Consider the following 15413-nt stretch of genomic DNA (forward strand, 5'->3'; position numbering starts at 1 on the left):
TACGGTCGTTCTTCCGGCACCACTTGTGGAACCCTAGCCATTTAGCTTGGTACATGGCCCTCGAGGAGGAGCGGAGACAGCCCGTCATCTGGGAAGCCGCCCCTGGGGAGAATCCTTCTCTTGTCAGGAGGCGCTCGATAATCTCCACGCGTGAAGGGATAGGTTTCTGAGTCCCTCATGAAACTTCAGAAAGTGAGGGTGCCTGATATCTCCTCTGATGGTAAGGGGCCACGGCTGGGCCACTGCTAGGTCTCGTAGGTCGGGGAACCACTCCTTTTCCGGCCACCAGGGGGCGATTAGAGTCAGCTGAGCCCCATTGGAAGTCCTTAGTCTGTTTAGGGTCTGCCGCAGGAGCCCGAACGGAGGGAACGTGTAGGCATCCAGGCCCTCCCACGGATGTTGAAAGGCGTCTTCCATGACTGCTGTTGGATCCGGGACTGGGGAGCAAATCACTGGTAGTTTGGTTTCAGCCTGGTTGCAAAGAGGTCCATGGAGGGAGACCCCCCACCTTGCTATGACACTCCTTGTTACTTCTGGATGCAGGGACCACTTGATGCCTAGGACTTGGCCTCTCCTGCTCAAGCCGTCTGCCTCCCGTTTCTTTTTCCCGGAATGAATCTCGCCATCAGGGTAGTCCCATTTCCCTCGGCCCAGGTTAGAATCTCCTCCGTCAGATCCTGTAGAAGACAGGACCTCAGACCGCCCTGCTTCTTGATATAGGCGACCACCGTGGATTGTCCGACATTAGGGAGATTTTTCTGCCGTTGACTTCGTCCGCCAGGGACAGTAGGGCCCTCTGCGCTGCCAGGAGTTCTAGCTCATTTATGTGGAGGGTCTCCTCCTCCTTGCTCCACAGACCCGATACTGAGTTGTCCTGCAGGTGGGCTCCCCAGCCCTCCTTGGACGCGTCCGTGAATAGTAGTACCTCCGGAGGAGAGTCCAGGAGGGATACCCCCACCAGTGTATTCTTCTTGTCCAGCCACCACTGGAGAGCCTCCCTGGATGCCTGCGATAGGGAGAGCTCTTTTGGACGATCCCTGGCCTGAGGAACTAACAGTCTTTTCCTGCCCCACTGGATTGGACGTAGTCGTATCCTGCCCAGAGGGACCAACTTTTCCAAGGATACCAGGTGACCCAAGAGCCTCTGCCACTGACGAAGGTTGGCCGTTTCCCCCCTGAGGAACGGTTGACTGACTTCTTCCAGGCGTTGGACCTTGGCTTGGACCAAACATAAATCTATTCCCAGGTACACTGTCCTCGTGGAGGGAGATCGTTGGGACTTCTCCCAGTTCACGACAATCCCCAACCTGTTGCATAATTCCACCAACTTGTCCCTCTGCTTGATGAGGTCGTCCTTCGATCCCTCGAGGAGGAGCGGAGGCAGCCCGTCATCTGGGAGGCCGCCCTTGGGGAGAATCCTTCCCTTGTCAGGAGGCGCTCGATAACCTCCACGCGTGAAGGGATAGGTTTCTGGGTCCCTCATGAAACTTCAGAAAGTGAGGCTGCCTGAGAAGATCTCCTCTGATGGGAAGGGGCCACGGCTGGGCCACTGCTAGGTCTTGTAGGTCGGGGAACCACTCCTTTTCCGGCCACCAGGGGGCGATTAGAGTCAGCTGAGCCCCATTGGAAGTCCTTAGTCTGTTTAGGGTCTGCCGCAGGAGCCCGAACGGAGGGAACGTGTAGGCATCCAGGCCCTCCCACGGATGTTGAAAGGCGTCTTCCATGACTGCTGTTGGATCCGAGACTGGGGAGCAAATCACTGGTAGTTTGGTTTCAGCCTGGTTGCAAAGAGGTCCATGGAGGGAGACCCCCCACCTTGCTATGACACTCCTTGCTACTTCTGGATGCAGGGACCACTTGATGCCTAGGACTTGGCCTCTCCTGCTCAAGCCGTCTGCCTCCACGTTTCTTTTTCCCGGAATGAAACTCGCCGTCAGGGTAGTCCCACTTCCCTCGGCCCAGGTTAGAATCTCCTCCGTCAGATCCTGTAGAAGACAGGACCTCAGACCGCCCTGCTTCTTGATATAGGCGACCACCGTGGATTGTCCGACATTAGGGAGATTTTTCTGCCGTTGACTTCGTCCGCCAGGGACAGTAGGGCCCTCTGCGCTGCCAGGAGTTCTAGCTCGTTTATATGGAGGGTCTTCTCCTCCTTGCTCCAGAGACCCGATACTGAGTTGTCCTGCAGGTGGGCTCCCCAGCCCTCCTTGGACGCGATCGTGAATAGTAGTACCTCCGGAGGAGAGTCCAGGAGGGATACCCCCGCCAGTATATTCTTCTTGTCCAGCAACCACTGGAGCGCCTCCCTGGATGCCTGCGATAGGGAGAGTTCCTTTGGACGATCCCTGGTCTGAGGAGCTAACAGTCTTTTCATGTCACACTGGATTGGACGTAGTCGTATCCTGCCCAGAGGGACCAACTTTTCCAAGGATACCAGGTGACCCAAGAGCCTCTGCCACTGACGAAGGTTGGCTGTTTCCCCCCTGAGGAACAGTTGACTGACTTCTTCCAGGCGTTCGAGACTCTCTGACGTGGGGAAGGCCTTGGCTTGGACCGAACATAAATCTATTCCCAGGTACACTGTCCTCATGGAGGGAGATAGTTGGGACTTCTCCCAGTTCACGACAATCCCCAACAATGCATAATGCCACCAACTTGTCCCTCTGCTTGATGAGGTCGTCCTTCGGTCCCGAGAGGAGCCAGTCGTCTAGGTACCTCAAGAGCCTGATACCCCTCTCGTGGGTCCAACGCGACACCAGGGTAAAGACCTTCGTGAACACTTGGGGGCTGTGGAGAGACCGAAGTAGAGGGTGCAGAACTGGAAGACCTCTTCTCCCCATTTAACTTGAGGAACTTCCTGCTGGAGGGGTGTACTGAGATTTGGAAATAAATGTCCTTTAGGTCTATGGACAGCATGAAGTCGCCCTGCCTGATAGCAGCCAGGACAGTGCGAGGGGTTTCCATCTTGAAAGGCATCTTTCTGATGAATTTGTTGAGGGAGGAAAGGTTTATCACCAGTCTCCAACCTCCTGTGGCTTTCTCCACCAGGAAGAGCCGACTGAAGAACCCCATTCCTTGTAGGGGTGCTCGTTGGACAGCGCCTTTCTGTAGTAACCTGCAGATCTCCTCCTAAGGCCAATCTCCTGGCCTTGTTCTTGGGGGTAGTAGTCTGGGCTTGTGCGCCCGTTATTAACGGGGGTAGGTCGTCCTCGAAGGGCAATCTGTACCCATCGCGAAGGATTTGAATAGTCCATAGGTCCCCGCCCTGGCCAGCCCATGCTTCCCACCGATAATTGAGGCATCCTCTCACTGAAGGGAGCATGGAAGAGGAGGGCCTCTCTTCCTACTTCCTGCTAGGGAACTTGTTGCTGCGTGGTCGTCGGTTCTGTTCGAACCCCTGCCGACCGTTAGGAGGGGCGCTTCTGCCTGGGGCGCAGGAGGGCTGCGGGTGTCTAGACCAGCCTGGAGTGGCGGGATCCTGTGGAGAGGGAGGCGGAGGCCTGTTAACTGCTGAAGGAGGCCTTGGTCTGGGAGCCTCCTTATTCCCATGATTATGATGTCTGGAAGACGAGCTGGAGGCCCTGTGGAGAGCGGCATCTCTGTTGTCCTTCCTCCACTTACCGAAGGCTTCTTCAATTAACCTGTCATCAAAAAGCGCCTCGTTTGACAACGGCGAGTTTCGTAGGTTCCTTATTTCCCTCGAGGGAAACTTCCTCGGCATCCTATGAAGAACTGTGTCCCTCCTACGAAGGACGGTGTAGGAAGCGGCTACCAGGGACTGTTCCGCTAGGAAGGAGATGGCCATCCTTCCCGACACTGCAAGTTCCATAAACTGTTCCTTGGCCTGGTCCGACCAACCCGGCTGTTGCAGAGCCAAGGAACCCATGGCGTTGGACCATAGGTCCAACCACGAGAAGACAGAGTATGAAGACCACAGTGCTGACTCGATGGCGACGATCTCCTGGATAGAAAAAGCCACCGGACCCCCGGTAACCTTATCCTCCGATAATCTTGGGGACAGGGATGTCAAGTTCCCCTCTACGGAAAGGAATTACCGAAGAACAGCTCGACGAAGGCCTCGAACCACTGTCTTTCTTCAAGGAAGAACGTTCCTTTTTTCCTTTCTTTTTCCTCTTCGTGGCCATAAGAGCCCACTGGATTTCAGACCACTCACTACATGTATCGCTCTGAGTACAGGCACGACCACGACACGAGGTACACAAAGAATGGGGATCAATTTCAAAATGTGAAAGGAAAGCCGAACACGCTTTTCCATTCACACTGGAACAATGACGTTGAACACGAGTGTTATCCATCTAAACACAAACACTATGCGCACACAATAAGCGAAAACACAAACCCAGGTCACAGTTTAAGTCGCGAGCGAAAACTATAGGTCTACTGTACACTGGGCAACAACCAGAGTACGAATGGCGACCTTTGCCCTCTCCTTATCAGGCCTGACACGGCCTTCTTCTAGGTGCATTGTGAGTCAAAGACAGTGAAAGGTCGCTTTGAGCAGGGAACATACCCTGGGACATTTTACCGGACTGAGGCCTTATGCCTCTCGCCTGGAATGGAGTCCTGGTTGGGGGAAAAATTTTCTGGTCGCAAGTTTAAACTAAAGAGTAACTCCTGAGAGAGTAGTCTGTGGTTACAATGCATCGGAACAAAAAAAGACTTATGTCAGCCTGTTCAATATAAAAACATTTGCTCCAAGTATGAACTTTTGAAGTTCTACCGATTCAATCTACCCAAGGTCATTCCACAACTTAGTCACAGCTGGAATAAAACTTCTAGAATACTGTGTAGTATTGAGCCTCATGATATGAGAAATAATGAATAATTAAAATAAAACATTTTAAAAACAGTAACAACAGCAAAACAGATATTTCATATATAAACTATAAAAAGTTTTATGTCAGCCTGTTCAATATAAAAACATTTGCTGCAAGTATGAACTTTTGAAGTTCTACCGATTCAATCTACCCAAGGTCATTCCACAACTTAGTCACGGCTGGAATAAAACTTCTAGAATACAGTGTAGTACTGAGCCTCATGATGGAGAAGGCCTGACTATTAGAATTAAGTGCATGCCTGGTATTACGAACAGGATGGAACTGTCCGGGAAGATTTGAATGTAAAGGATGATCAGAATTATGAAAAATCTTATATAACAGGCATAACAAACTAATTGAATGACGGTGCCAAAGATTGTTATCTAGATCAGGAATAAGAAATTTAATAGACCGTAAGTTTCTGTCCAACAAATTAAGACGAAAATCAGAAGCTGAAGACCAAACAGGAGAACAATACTCGAAACAAAGTAGGATGAATGAATTAAATCACTTCTTCAGAATAGATTGATCAGTGAAAATCTTGAAAGACTTTTTCAATAAGCCAATTTTTTGTGCAATTGAAGAAGACACAGACCTAATGTGTTTCTCAAAAGTAAATTTGCTGTCGAGTCACACCTAAAATTTTAAAAGTCATACAGTTAAAAAAACATTATCAATGCTGAGGTCCTGATTTTGAGGAGCCACTGTCCTTGACCTACTAAACAATCATACTTTGAGTGTTATTAGGATTCAAGTTCATGCCCCATAATTTGTAACATGCTTCCCCCCCCCCACCCCCTTTACCTCCCTATATGAACAGAATCAGAAAAGCCATGCATTAGAACTGAGCAGACCTGTTTTTCTCAAGTCCTGGTATGAGAGAGAGGATCCAACAAATGCTGAAGAATATCCCTCATAATATATGACAGTTTATTTTCTCATAGGAACAAATAAGCAAAAAAACTATCAACAGAAACTTCTAAAGCAAGACAGGTGGGGCCGAGCTCCAAGCAAGAAGTCTATCCAAGACAGGGCCGAAGGAAAAAGGCTAGGTTACATCAGGCAGGTGGCACGAGACCCTCCCCTCCCCTAACCTGCCCAACAACTGTAACCAACTTGTTACCAAGCATCAATGACCATAGTACTAATGTGAAAATTTACAGATTATGTGCATATTCATAGAATGATGCAGAGATTATTTACAATTATTGACGATTAATTTTTTCACTAAAAATTACAATCAGCACTTACTTGCTTTGTCATCGGAGACATCATTAAGCTCATCAAAGTTGTCAGCAGAATCAAGCAGTTCCTCCATTAGATCAACTTCTTGTTCTCCTAAAATGAGAAAAAACATACTGTATTGCACTCGTCAAATGCACATTCATACAAAAACATAATGTATAAGTAATCGTTTGTCTTTAATGGGCAATATACTTGAGATTATTTAATTTATAGGATTAGTACAATACAGTGCAATTTATAAAATATGATAAATTTTGGAATTAATTTATATTTTTTCTAAGTATACTCAGCTGAACTCTTTACTATGGATATCTATATTTTCAGCAAAGCTGTTTTTGCGCGAAGTGTCAATGACCCAACGCTAGTTACATGGGGGTAGGGGCAATAGACCACCCACCTAGCACGTACACTCACCCAGTGTGTTACATCACTTTTAATTGTAACCAGGATTTCTATGGAGACAGGGGACTACGGAACAAGGATGAGTAAAGAGCTCAGGTTTGTATAATTAAGTAAAAAAATAAAAAATTTGTAAGTAATTTGTATTTTTCCTAGTATACAGACCTGGAGCTATTTATAGGGGTATACTTTCGGCGTAAGACAAGCCATGATAATTTTAGAGAGGGATAACTACCCCATCTGCTTGTTAGCAGGTGGGGAGTGGGGGTAGACTGGCTACCCCACTCACTCACACCTCTCGGCTGAGTAACCACTTTGCTTTATGGCAGGACATTTTTCTTTCGACTGTGATCGGATCAGCCAGTCGTCCAGATAGAAGGATACCCTTATCCCCTCCTGATGTAACCAGCCTGCCACATTCGCCATTAGCTTGGTGAAAACTTGAGGAGCCGTGCTGAGACTGAAGCAAAGTGCCCTGAATTGAAAGCACTTGCCCTGAATCACAAATCTCAGACATTTCCTTGAAGTCGGATGAATGGGGACGTGAAAATAAGCGTCCTGCAGGTCGAGAGATACCATCCAGTCGCCTGGACGAACTGCTGCCAGCACGGTCTGAGTCGTCTCCATGGAGAACTTTGTTTTCTCCACGAAGGCGTTCAGAGAGCTGACATCTGGGACTGGTCTCCACCCACCCGAGTTCTTGGGAACCAGAAATAGGCAATTGTAAAAGCCTGGGGAGGTAAGGTCCCGGACTGGCTCTATTGCTCCCTTGACCAACATCTGGTCGACTAGCTCCAGAAAAGCCTCTTGTTTCCCCGCGTCGGCGTACTGAGCCACTAAGACTAGGGGAGTGTCTGAGAGAGGAGTCTTCTTTAAAAAGGGGATCTTGTAACCTTCTTTGATGATCAAGAGGGACCAGGTGTCCGCCCCTCTCCTCTTCCAAGACTGCCAAAAATGAGACAGTCTTGCCCCTACTGTTGTCTGGAGGACTTCCATCTCATTTTTTGGATCGGGGCCTAAAAGCACATCTGCTGGTCCTTGGCCTTGACTCTTGTCTTCTCCCCCTGAAATCCGCTCTCGAGGAAGCCCTACTCCGAAAGGGCTGCTGGAACTTCTCCTCCTTCTTCAGAGGAGCAGGAGCAACAGGCAAAGGCTTTCTGGCAGACCGAGATAAAAGGTCTTGAGTAGCCTTCTGTGCCAGAGAAAGGGAGATATCTCTGACCAGAGCTTCAGGAAAGAGATGGTGTGACAAGAGGGGCGTAAAGCAGCCCCGACTTCTGGGCAACAGTCACCGATCTAGAGGTGAAGGAGCACAATAGGGCCCTCTTCTTTGATACCCCTGCTGAGAAAAGGGAAGCCAATTCATTCGCCCCATCCCTTAGAGCTTTGTCCATGCAGGACATGATACTCATCAGGTCCTTCGTGCCTTCCAGGAACTCAGTCTTCCTGGCCAGAGTCCCGAAAGACCAGTCCAGGAAGCTAAAAACCTCGAAAACCCTGAAAAATGATATTTTCATATTAAAATAAATTTTTGAATATACTTACCCGGTGGAGCTGTTTGCGTCCTGGCGCCGAGCGTAGGTGTCGTCCTGGCGCCGAGCGCTGCTATCGTCCTGTCGGCGAGAAGAGGTATCGTCTTGATGACGAGAAGCGGTATTGTCCTGATAAGGCAGGCTGCATTCGTCCTGATAAGGCAGGCTGCATTCGTCCTGATAATGCAGGCTGCATTTGTCTTGCTTCCTAAAACGCGAGGCGGGATCGTCCTGGAGCTTCGAGCGAGAAGCGGAATCGTCCTGGCGCCGAGAACGAGAGGCAGTATCGTCCTGGTGCCGAGAGCGAGAGGAAGTAACGTCCTGGCGTCGCGCGGATGAAGAGGGTGTGCGTTGTCGTACGGCCGACGAAGTGCACAGAGGTTTCTTTGGAGAGATACTTCGTTCCCTCTTAGAAGACGATCTCTTAACAGGCAAAGAGACATCCTTACGTCTGACGGACTGTGCAGGAGGGCGGCTGAAAGCTTGCACTAGCGATGAAAGCTGTTCCTGCATAACAGCCATGAAAGCTTTAGCAACTTCTGCTGGTTCTCGCGGTTCCGAAGGAGGCAGCTGTTTAGGAGCACTGGCAGTAGACACAGGAAGTTTATCAGGTTTAACTGGGCTAAGAACTCTCTGTTTCATCCTCTTAACAGGAACAACAACGAAGTCGTCCTCCGAAGGATCAGGTTCTCGGATACTTGAACCGGGAGAGGAGGAGTGAGACTGCACATCCCAGTCCCACCTTCTCTTCATCGGTCTTGATTCGTATCGCCACTTGCGTCTGGGAGAAGGATCAGGTGAAGACACTAACGTATCCGACACGCCTTTTCTACGGCGGTCAAGAGCAGCCTGGGAGGTTGCAACAGGACTGTCTGAGGCGACGACTGACCAAGGATAAGCACCTCTCACCCCCTTTCGGCTTTCGACGTACCTTCTCCCATGGTCCTGGGAGCTTCGTAGAGGTCTAGACCTAGGGGTATGACAGATTCGATCAGCCGCCACCTCCACTGCACTTTCACAAGCACTAATCTCACTTTCACCCTTACCTTTAAAGGCCGCAATTTGTTCTTTAATGGCCTCCAACTCAGCAGCCATTCTGGCATACCAAGGGTCATCCGTAGGCGCAGATCCTGTAGAAGGGGCAGGAGTTACTACATTCGGGGAAGGAACAACTTCCAAAGAGGTAACAATTAAAGGGTCAATAGATAAATCAAAGCTAGCTTCACTAGCAGACTTTGACTTTGATTTAGCTCTCCTAACTCTATCGAGTTCAAGTTTGCGCATATAGCGCTTCATAGCTAACCAATCATCTTCATTTAAACCCTCGCATTCCTTGCACCTATTATTTAGTGCACATTCAAACCCCCTGCAACCCATACAAACTGTGTGAAGGTCAACCGACACTTTCGGTAACCTCACCTTGCATACATCACTCGCACATATACGAATATGAAGTTTTTCACTCAGGATAAACAAAGCAAAAAATAAAAAAAATAATAACAAAACACGATTGCCAAATCTCAACACAGGGTACTTCACCAAACAAAGTCCAAAAAAGCAATGTAGGGAAAGCGATTCGAAAAACTCTTAATGGCGGACCAACGATGTTGTCGATCCGACCGGCAGAGATAATTTGAAGAACAGAAAACGGGAATGATTCCAGGTACCACCCTGTAAGGGTTGTTAACCACCTAATCACACAACCACCACAAGGCGGTTGCCACAATTTTCGAATAAATTCTGCCGGAAGTCAGAGACTTGGCTATATATATATAACTGCCAGGTAAGTACTATTCATAAAAGTATTATTTTATACTTAGGAGGCACAAGGGAAATGAGTCTTACCTGCAGCAAAGTGAGTCAGCTTTGCTGAGGCTTGCAGAACTGTTTTCCCCAGAGGGGAGAAGGTGAAAGGAAGAAAGGAGCCAGTCATTCTTACTCATTCACCTCAGACTAATCCGGGTAACCTCAGCCCTCAACCCTCTGCTACTTGTCCATCAAGGAGCCTGAGGTGTTTAGAAAATTTGTTGTGTGACCACCAGAGGACCGATGAAAAAGGTCTCCATGTTCTTGTGGGTTAAGTCTTTGCAGGTAGTGGGCCGTGACGGTCGATTGACGCTTCCACATACCCACAGTAGTTTCTTGAACGCCAGGGACACAACAACGCTACTGACATTACGAGCTCTGGGTCTTAGGATGGAGGGAGGTCGAAATTGAGAGCAACCTCAATTGCCTTCCGATCCGAGAGGGGAAGGAAATCCTTGAGATCCTCCTCTTGACCTTCCCCCGTACTGGTCAATAGTGCCAACATACGGGGGCGAGCTGGTATCGTTCTTTTAAGGTAACACCACAGACTCCTCACTGGGTAAAACCCCAGTTGATGGGTCTTCGGTTACCGAAGGAAGACTATCCGAAATGGGCTGCACCTAGGGTACAGCACACTTGGATTTTGAGTCTTGGCAATCAACTCAGGGACGCCGCTGAGGATTACTTCTCCCCGTCTCCTAGAGTAGGAGACATCAGAAGATGTATCATACAACACACTAACTCTATTGGTCAAAGCCCAAGTGAGTAGGGAGGGCCGTCTTCCATGTAAGGAAGCGATCTGCTGCCTGGCATAAATGATCATAGAGAGGGGCCTTCAGGGACTGAAGAACCCGAACCGCGTTCCCTGGAGGAGGCTGAGATCCTACGGGGGACAAGTTATCTCAAACTTTGTATAAGTAAAGGCATCGATGGGAGAGAATCCCCTTCCACGACATCAGTCACAAAGGACCAAACACTTCGCCTGGAAGACCGACACTGAAAAGTGTCTGAGATGCCTAGACATCTTTTCCTCAACTCGTTGCAAAATGCCTCTCTGAGAGAGGTGGTGTAAGATTGTCCCAGACGTGAAGTCGAAGCAAAGCTATGGCTTAGGAAAGTGTTAGCATGTGGCTGCTTGGAAGATGGTGTCGTGGAGGAATATCCCTCGGAACTCCGTCAGGAGCTGTAGAAGTTCCGGGAACCATTCTACGAGATGCCATAGCGAAGCTATTGGAACTCTGTCAGGAGCTGCAGAAGGTCCAGGAACCATTCTGCGGGATGCCATAGCGAAACTATTGGAGACATTGATAAGATCTTGCTTGTCCTGACTTGGTTGAGGACTTTCTCACCAGACCGAATGGGGGAAAAAAGGTGTACACCTCTAAGCTGTCCCACCGATCTTGGAATATATCTTGTTCAAGGGCCTGGTGAACGGTCGAGCGAGAGCCTGAATTTCAGGGCCGTTGCGAGCATGGCCACAGTCGGGGACACCTCACAAAGATAACAAATTTGGAAATCATTTGTATTTTTCCTAACATACAAACCTGGAGCTATTTATAGGGTATACTTTCGGCGCAGCTGAAAGACGAGCCATGATAATTTTAGTGAGGGATAACTACCCCATCCGCTAGTTACTGGGTGGGGGGGTGGGGTAGACTGGCTACCCCACTCACTCACACCTAACGGCTGAGTAACCACTTTGCTTTATGGCAGGACTTTTCGGGGGACAGGGTGGCGGGCCAACTTGTATAAATAGCTCCAGGCTTGTGTGTTAGGAAAAATACAAATTATTTACAAATTTGTTCCGACACAGATACAAACCTTCGCTATTTATAGGGTGACTTACTCTTAGAGGGGAGGAAGTTCTCACCAACTGGCCTTGGTCATGACCCGGGGTCCTCTCTATTTCGATCTGTGATCAATAGTAAAAGGGACCCTACCCTCGCTAAAATAAAGTGCCAATATGAGGTAATACAATGATAGTGGCCTGCAAAAGCTTGTGTGTGAGTGGAACTAACAGTGTGGCTTGTCTTTAACATAGGAACTCAAGTACAAAACCTATTGTTCTTTAAGACTTAGCCAATACCCTCCCTCTAAAAGGTATTGGGGACGTAACAAAGTACTGTATTCTTCTATACTTAGGAGGCACAAGGGAAATGGGTCTTACCTGCAGCGAGGTGAAGACAGCTATGCTGAGGCTTGCGGAGCTGTTTTTCCCTTTCCCCAGAGGGGAGAAGGTGAAAAGAAGAAAGGAGCCAGGCATTCTTACTCATTCACCCCAGACTAATCCGGGTAGCCTCAGCCCTCAACCCTCTGCTACTTGTCCATCATCAAGGAGCCTGAGGTGTTTAGACCATTTGTTGTGTGACCACCATTGGACCAATGGAAAAGGTCTCCATGTTCTTGTGGGCTACATCTTTGCAGGTAGTGGGCCGTGAAGGTCGATTGACGCTTCCACATACCAACTTAAAGTATCTGCACAGGGACATAGCAACGCCAGTGACGTTACGAGCTCTGGGTCTTAGGATGGAGGAGAGTCTAGATTAAGAGTAACCTCAATTGCCTTCCGATCCCAGAGGGGAAGGAAATCCTTGAGGTCCTCCTCTTGACCTTCCACGTGCTGGTCAACAGTGCCGACATACAGGGGCGAGCTAATATCGTTCTTTTAAGGTAACCCCACAGACTCCTCACTGGGTAAAACCCCAGTTGATGGGTTTCCGGTTACCGAACGAAGACTCTTTATTCGAAATGGGCTGCACCTAGGGTACAGCACACATTTGAGTCTTGGCAATCAACTCAGGGACGCCGCTGAGTATTACTTCTCCCCGTCTCCTAGGGTAGGAGACATCAGAGGTTGGATCATACAACACACTAACTCTCTTGGTCAAAAGCCCAAGTGAGTAGAAAGGGCGTCTTCCGTGTAAGGAAGCGATCTGCTGCTGGGCCTAAGGTTCGTAGAGAGAGGCCTTCAGAGACTGAAGGACCCGAACCGCGTTCCCTAGAGGAGGTTGAGATCCAACGGGGGACAAGTTACCTTAAACTTGCATAAGTAAAGGCATCGATGGGAGAGAAACCCCTTCCATGACATCAGTCACAAAGGACCGAACACTTCGCCTGGAAGACCGACGCTGAAAAGTGTCTGAGGTGCCTAGACATCTTTTCCATAACCTGTTGCGAAAGGCCTCTCTGAGAGGGGTGGTGTAGGATCGTCCCAGGCAAGAAGTCGAAGCAAAGCTACAGCTTAAGAAAGCGTTAGCATGTGGCTGCTTGGAAGATCGTGCCATGGAGGAAGATTCCTCGGAACCCCGTCAGGAGCTTTAGAAGGTCCGGGAACCATAGCGAAGCTACTGAAGCTCCGTCAGGGGCTCCAGAAGGTCTGGGAACCATTCTGCAGGATGCCACAGCAAAGCTATTGGAGTCATTGATAAGATCCTGCTTATCCTGACTTGGCTGAGGACTTTTTCACAAGACCGAATGCGGGGGGGGGGGGGGGGGGGAACAAGGCACACCTCTAGGCCGCCCCACCGATCTTGGAATACATCTTGTTTGAGGGCCTCGGGAACGGTCGAGTGGGAGCCTGAAGATCAGGGCCGCTGCGAGCATAACCACAGTCGGGGACCCCACAAAGTTAAGACTTTGTTGGCTACAAGATGATTCCAAGACACTAGGAGCCCACTATCTGGGTGGTTTTGCAAGCACATTCCTGGTATAGCAGATGGGGACAACTAGTTGTCCTCTGTCCATCTGAGGCTTCGTACTGCTAGATGTTCCTCTAAGAGAGGTGAATGCTGGTACCTTTCTGAATCGGGCCAACAGACGAGGATGGAATGGTATGGCATATGCCACCTCCCCCCCCCTCTCTCTTTTGATGCATTATAGAGAGCATCAGGTTCAGAGGGAAGACAAGAAGACAGGCCTCTTTGTAGAAGCTCTCATCTGCCACCCATCATCCACGGATTGTTCAGCGGTGAGGGGGGGAGTGCATATCAATAAACACCTCAAGATGATGTCGAGACGTGTAACTAATTGCACGTTCTTGCAACGAAGGGGAACAGCCTGTTCTCCCTCCAACTGCCACTAATCGAGTGTGGTTGGCCGAATAAGACTGATACCAAATGGTAATCCACTTAATCAGTACAGCTTATGTTATAATAGCGAAACTCCATAGCGATCGCTTTCCGGACAAGAGACTGTACAGTAATCACAGAACGCATCCAACCAAACCCAAGAGGGCTTTGAGACGTATCTTCAATCTATTGTTGGGTGGGTAAAGAGCTTAAGTCTACTACAGAGTAGTAACACCGAACTGTGCACATGACAAGCATACATGCATACTGTAATTTGACTTAAAAGTCGTGTCCGGAACTCAGTTGGAGAACGTTGGAAACGTTCGTAACGGAGGTTTCTCCTTCTTAGGACAAAAAACGTTCGTACTTCTCCGTCTCCGATCGGTAAACTAGCATTTATATTAAATGTTCCCTACTAGGGAACAGATATGCTTATGAGAAGTTTCCAGCCAAAGCCATTGTAGGAGACTAAGACTTCCGATCGGGAGAAAGGAAAAAATGCCTATAAGGAGGCAGAACGTAAATGCCCTATGTCTGGTTACAGGAAAGTAGCCAAGTAATGTACTGAATAACATGGTCTCAGTAAGGGATATAAATATGATATTTTAATTATAAAATAAATTTTTGAATATACTTACCCGGTGAATATATAATAGCTGCTGCTCCAGCGGCTCGACAGAAAACACACACAAAAACTCGCGAGCGATCGCTATGAAGGTTGCGGGTGTGCCCACCAGCGCCAACTATCGGCCAGATACCGCATATACATGTAAACAGACCCAATTTTTCTCATCCCGCTGGGTCTCTATCGGGGAGGAAGGGGGGGCCTTTAATTTATATATTCACCGGGTAAGTATATTCAAAAATTTATTTTATAATTAAAATATCATTTTTAAATATTTAACTTAGCCGGTGAATATATAATAGCTGATTCACACCCATGGTGGTGGGTAGAGACCAGAGTTAATTAAGTTTACAGCGTATATGCTTAGAGTTTTTGACAGTTATATCATAACAAAACCCAAATATATAAAGGTACCTGGTAAGGAAGTTGAGTTAGACGATTACTCTGCCTTGTTAGTCTGTCTTCCTCACGAAGCCCAGCGATCCTCTTAGGATGCTGAAAGATTCCCAGGAGCTGAAGTATTAAGGGCTACAACCCATACAACAGGACCTCATCAAACCCCTAATCTGGGCACTCTCAAGAAATGACTTTGACCACCCAACAAATCAACCAGGATGCGAAAGGCTTCTTAGCCTTCCGTACAACCCAAAAAACAATATTAAAAACATTTCAAGAGACAGATTAAAAAGGATATTGGAATTAGGGTAATGTAGTGGTAGAACCCTCACCCACTACTGCACTCGCTGCAACGAATGGACCCAGTGTGTAGCAGTCCTCGTAAAGAGTCTGAACATCTTTCAAGTAAAATGACGCGAACACTGACTTGCTTCTCCAAAAAGTCGCGTCCATAATACTTTGCAGAGATTTATTTTGCTTGAAGGCCACGGAGGTTGCTATAGCT

General features: G+C 48.4%; 1 protein-coding gene across 2 annotated transcripts in view; it reads right to left on the reverse strand.

Moving 5' to 3' along the window:
• Nucleotides 1-15413, reverse strand: part of Ythdc1 (YTH domain containing 1) — a 305795-nt gene that overhangs the window by 276698 nt on the left and 13684 nt on the right. For both annotated transcript variants that reach the window (XM_068382583.1, XM_068382575.1), the window contains exon 2: nucleotides 6090-6176. In XM_068382583.1, coding sequence (XP_068238684.1) covers nucleotides 6090-6176 — 87 coding nt within the window. The remainder of the gene's footprint in view (nucleotides 1-6089; nucleotides 6177-15413) is intronic.

This window comes from Palaemon carinicauda, chromosome 1 (assembly GCF_036898095.1).
Source record: "Palaemon carinicauda isolate YSFRI2023 chromosome 1, ASM3689809v2, whole genome shotgun sequence".
Classification (NCBI taxonomy): domain Eukaryota; kingdom Metazoa; phylum Arthropoda; class Malacostraca; order Decapoda; family Palaemonidae; genus Palaemon; species Palaemon carinicauda.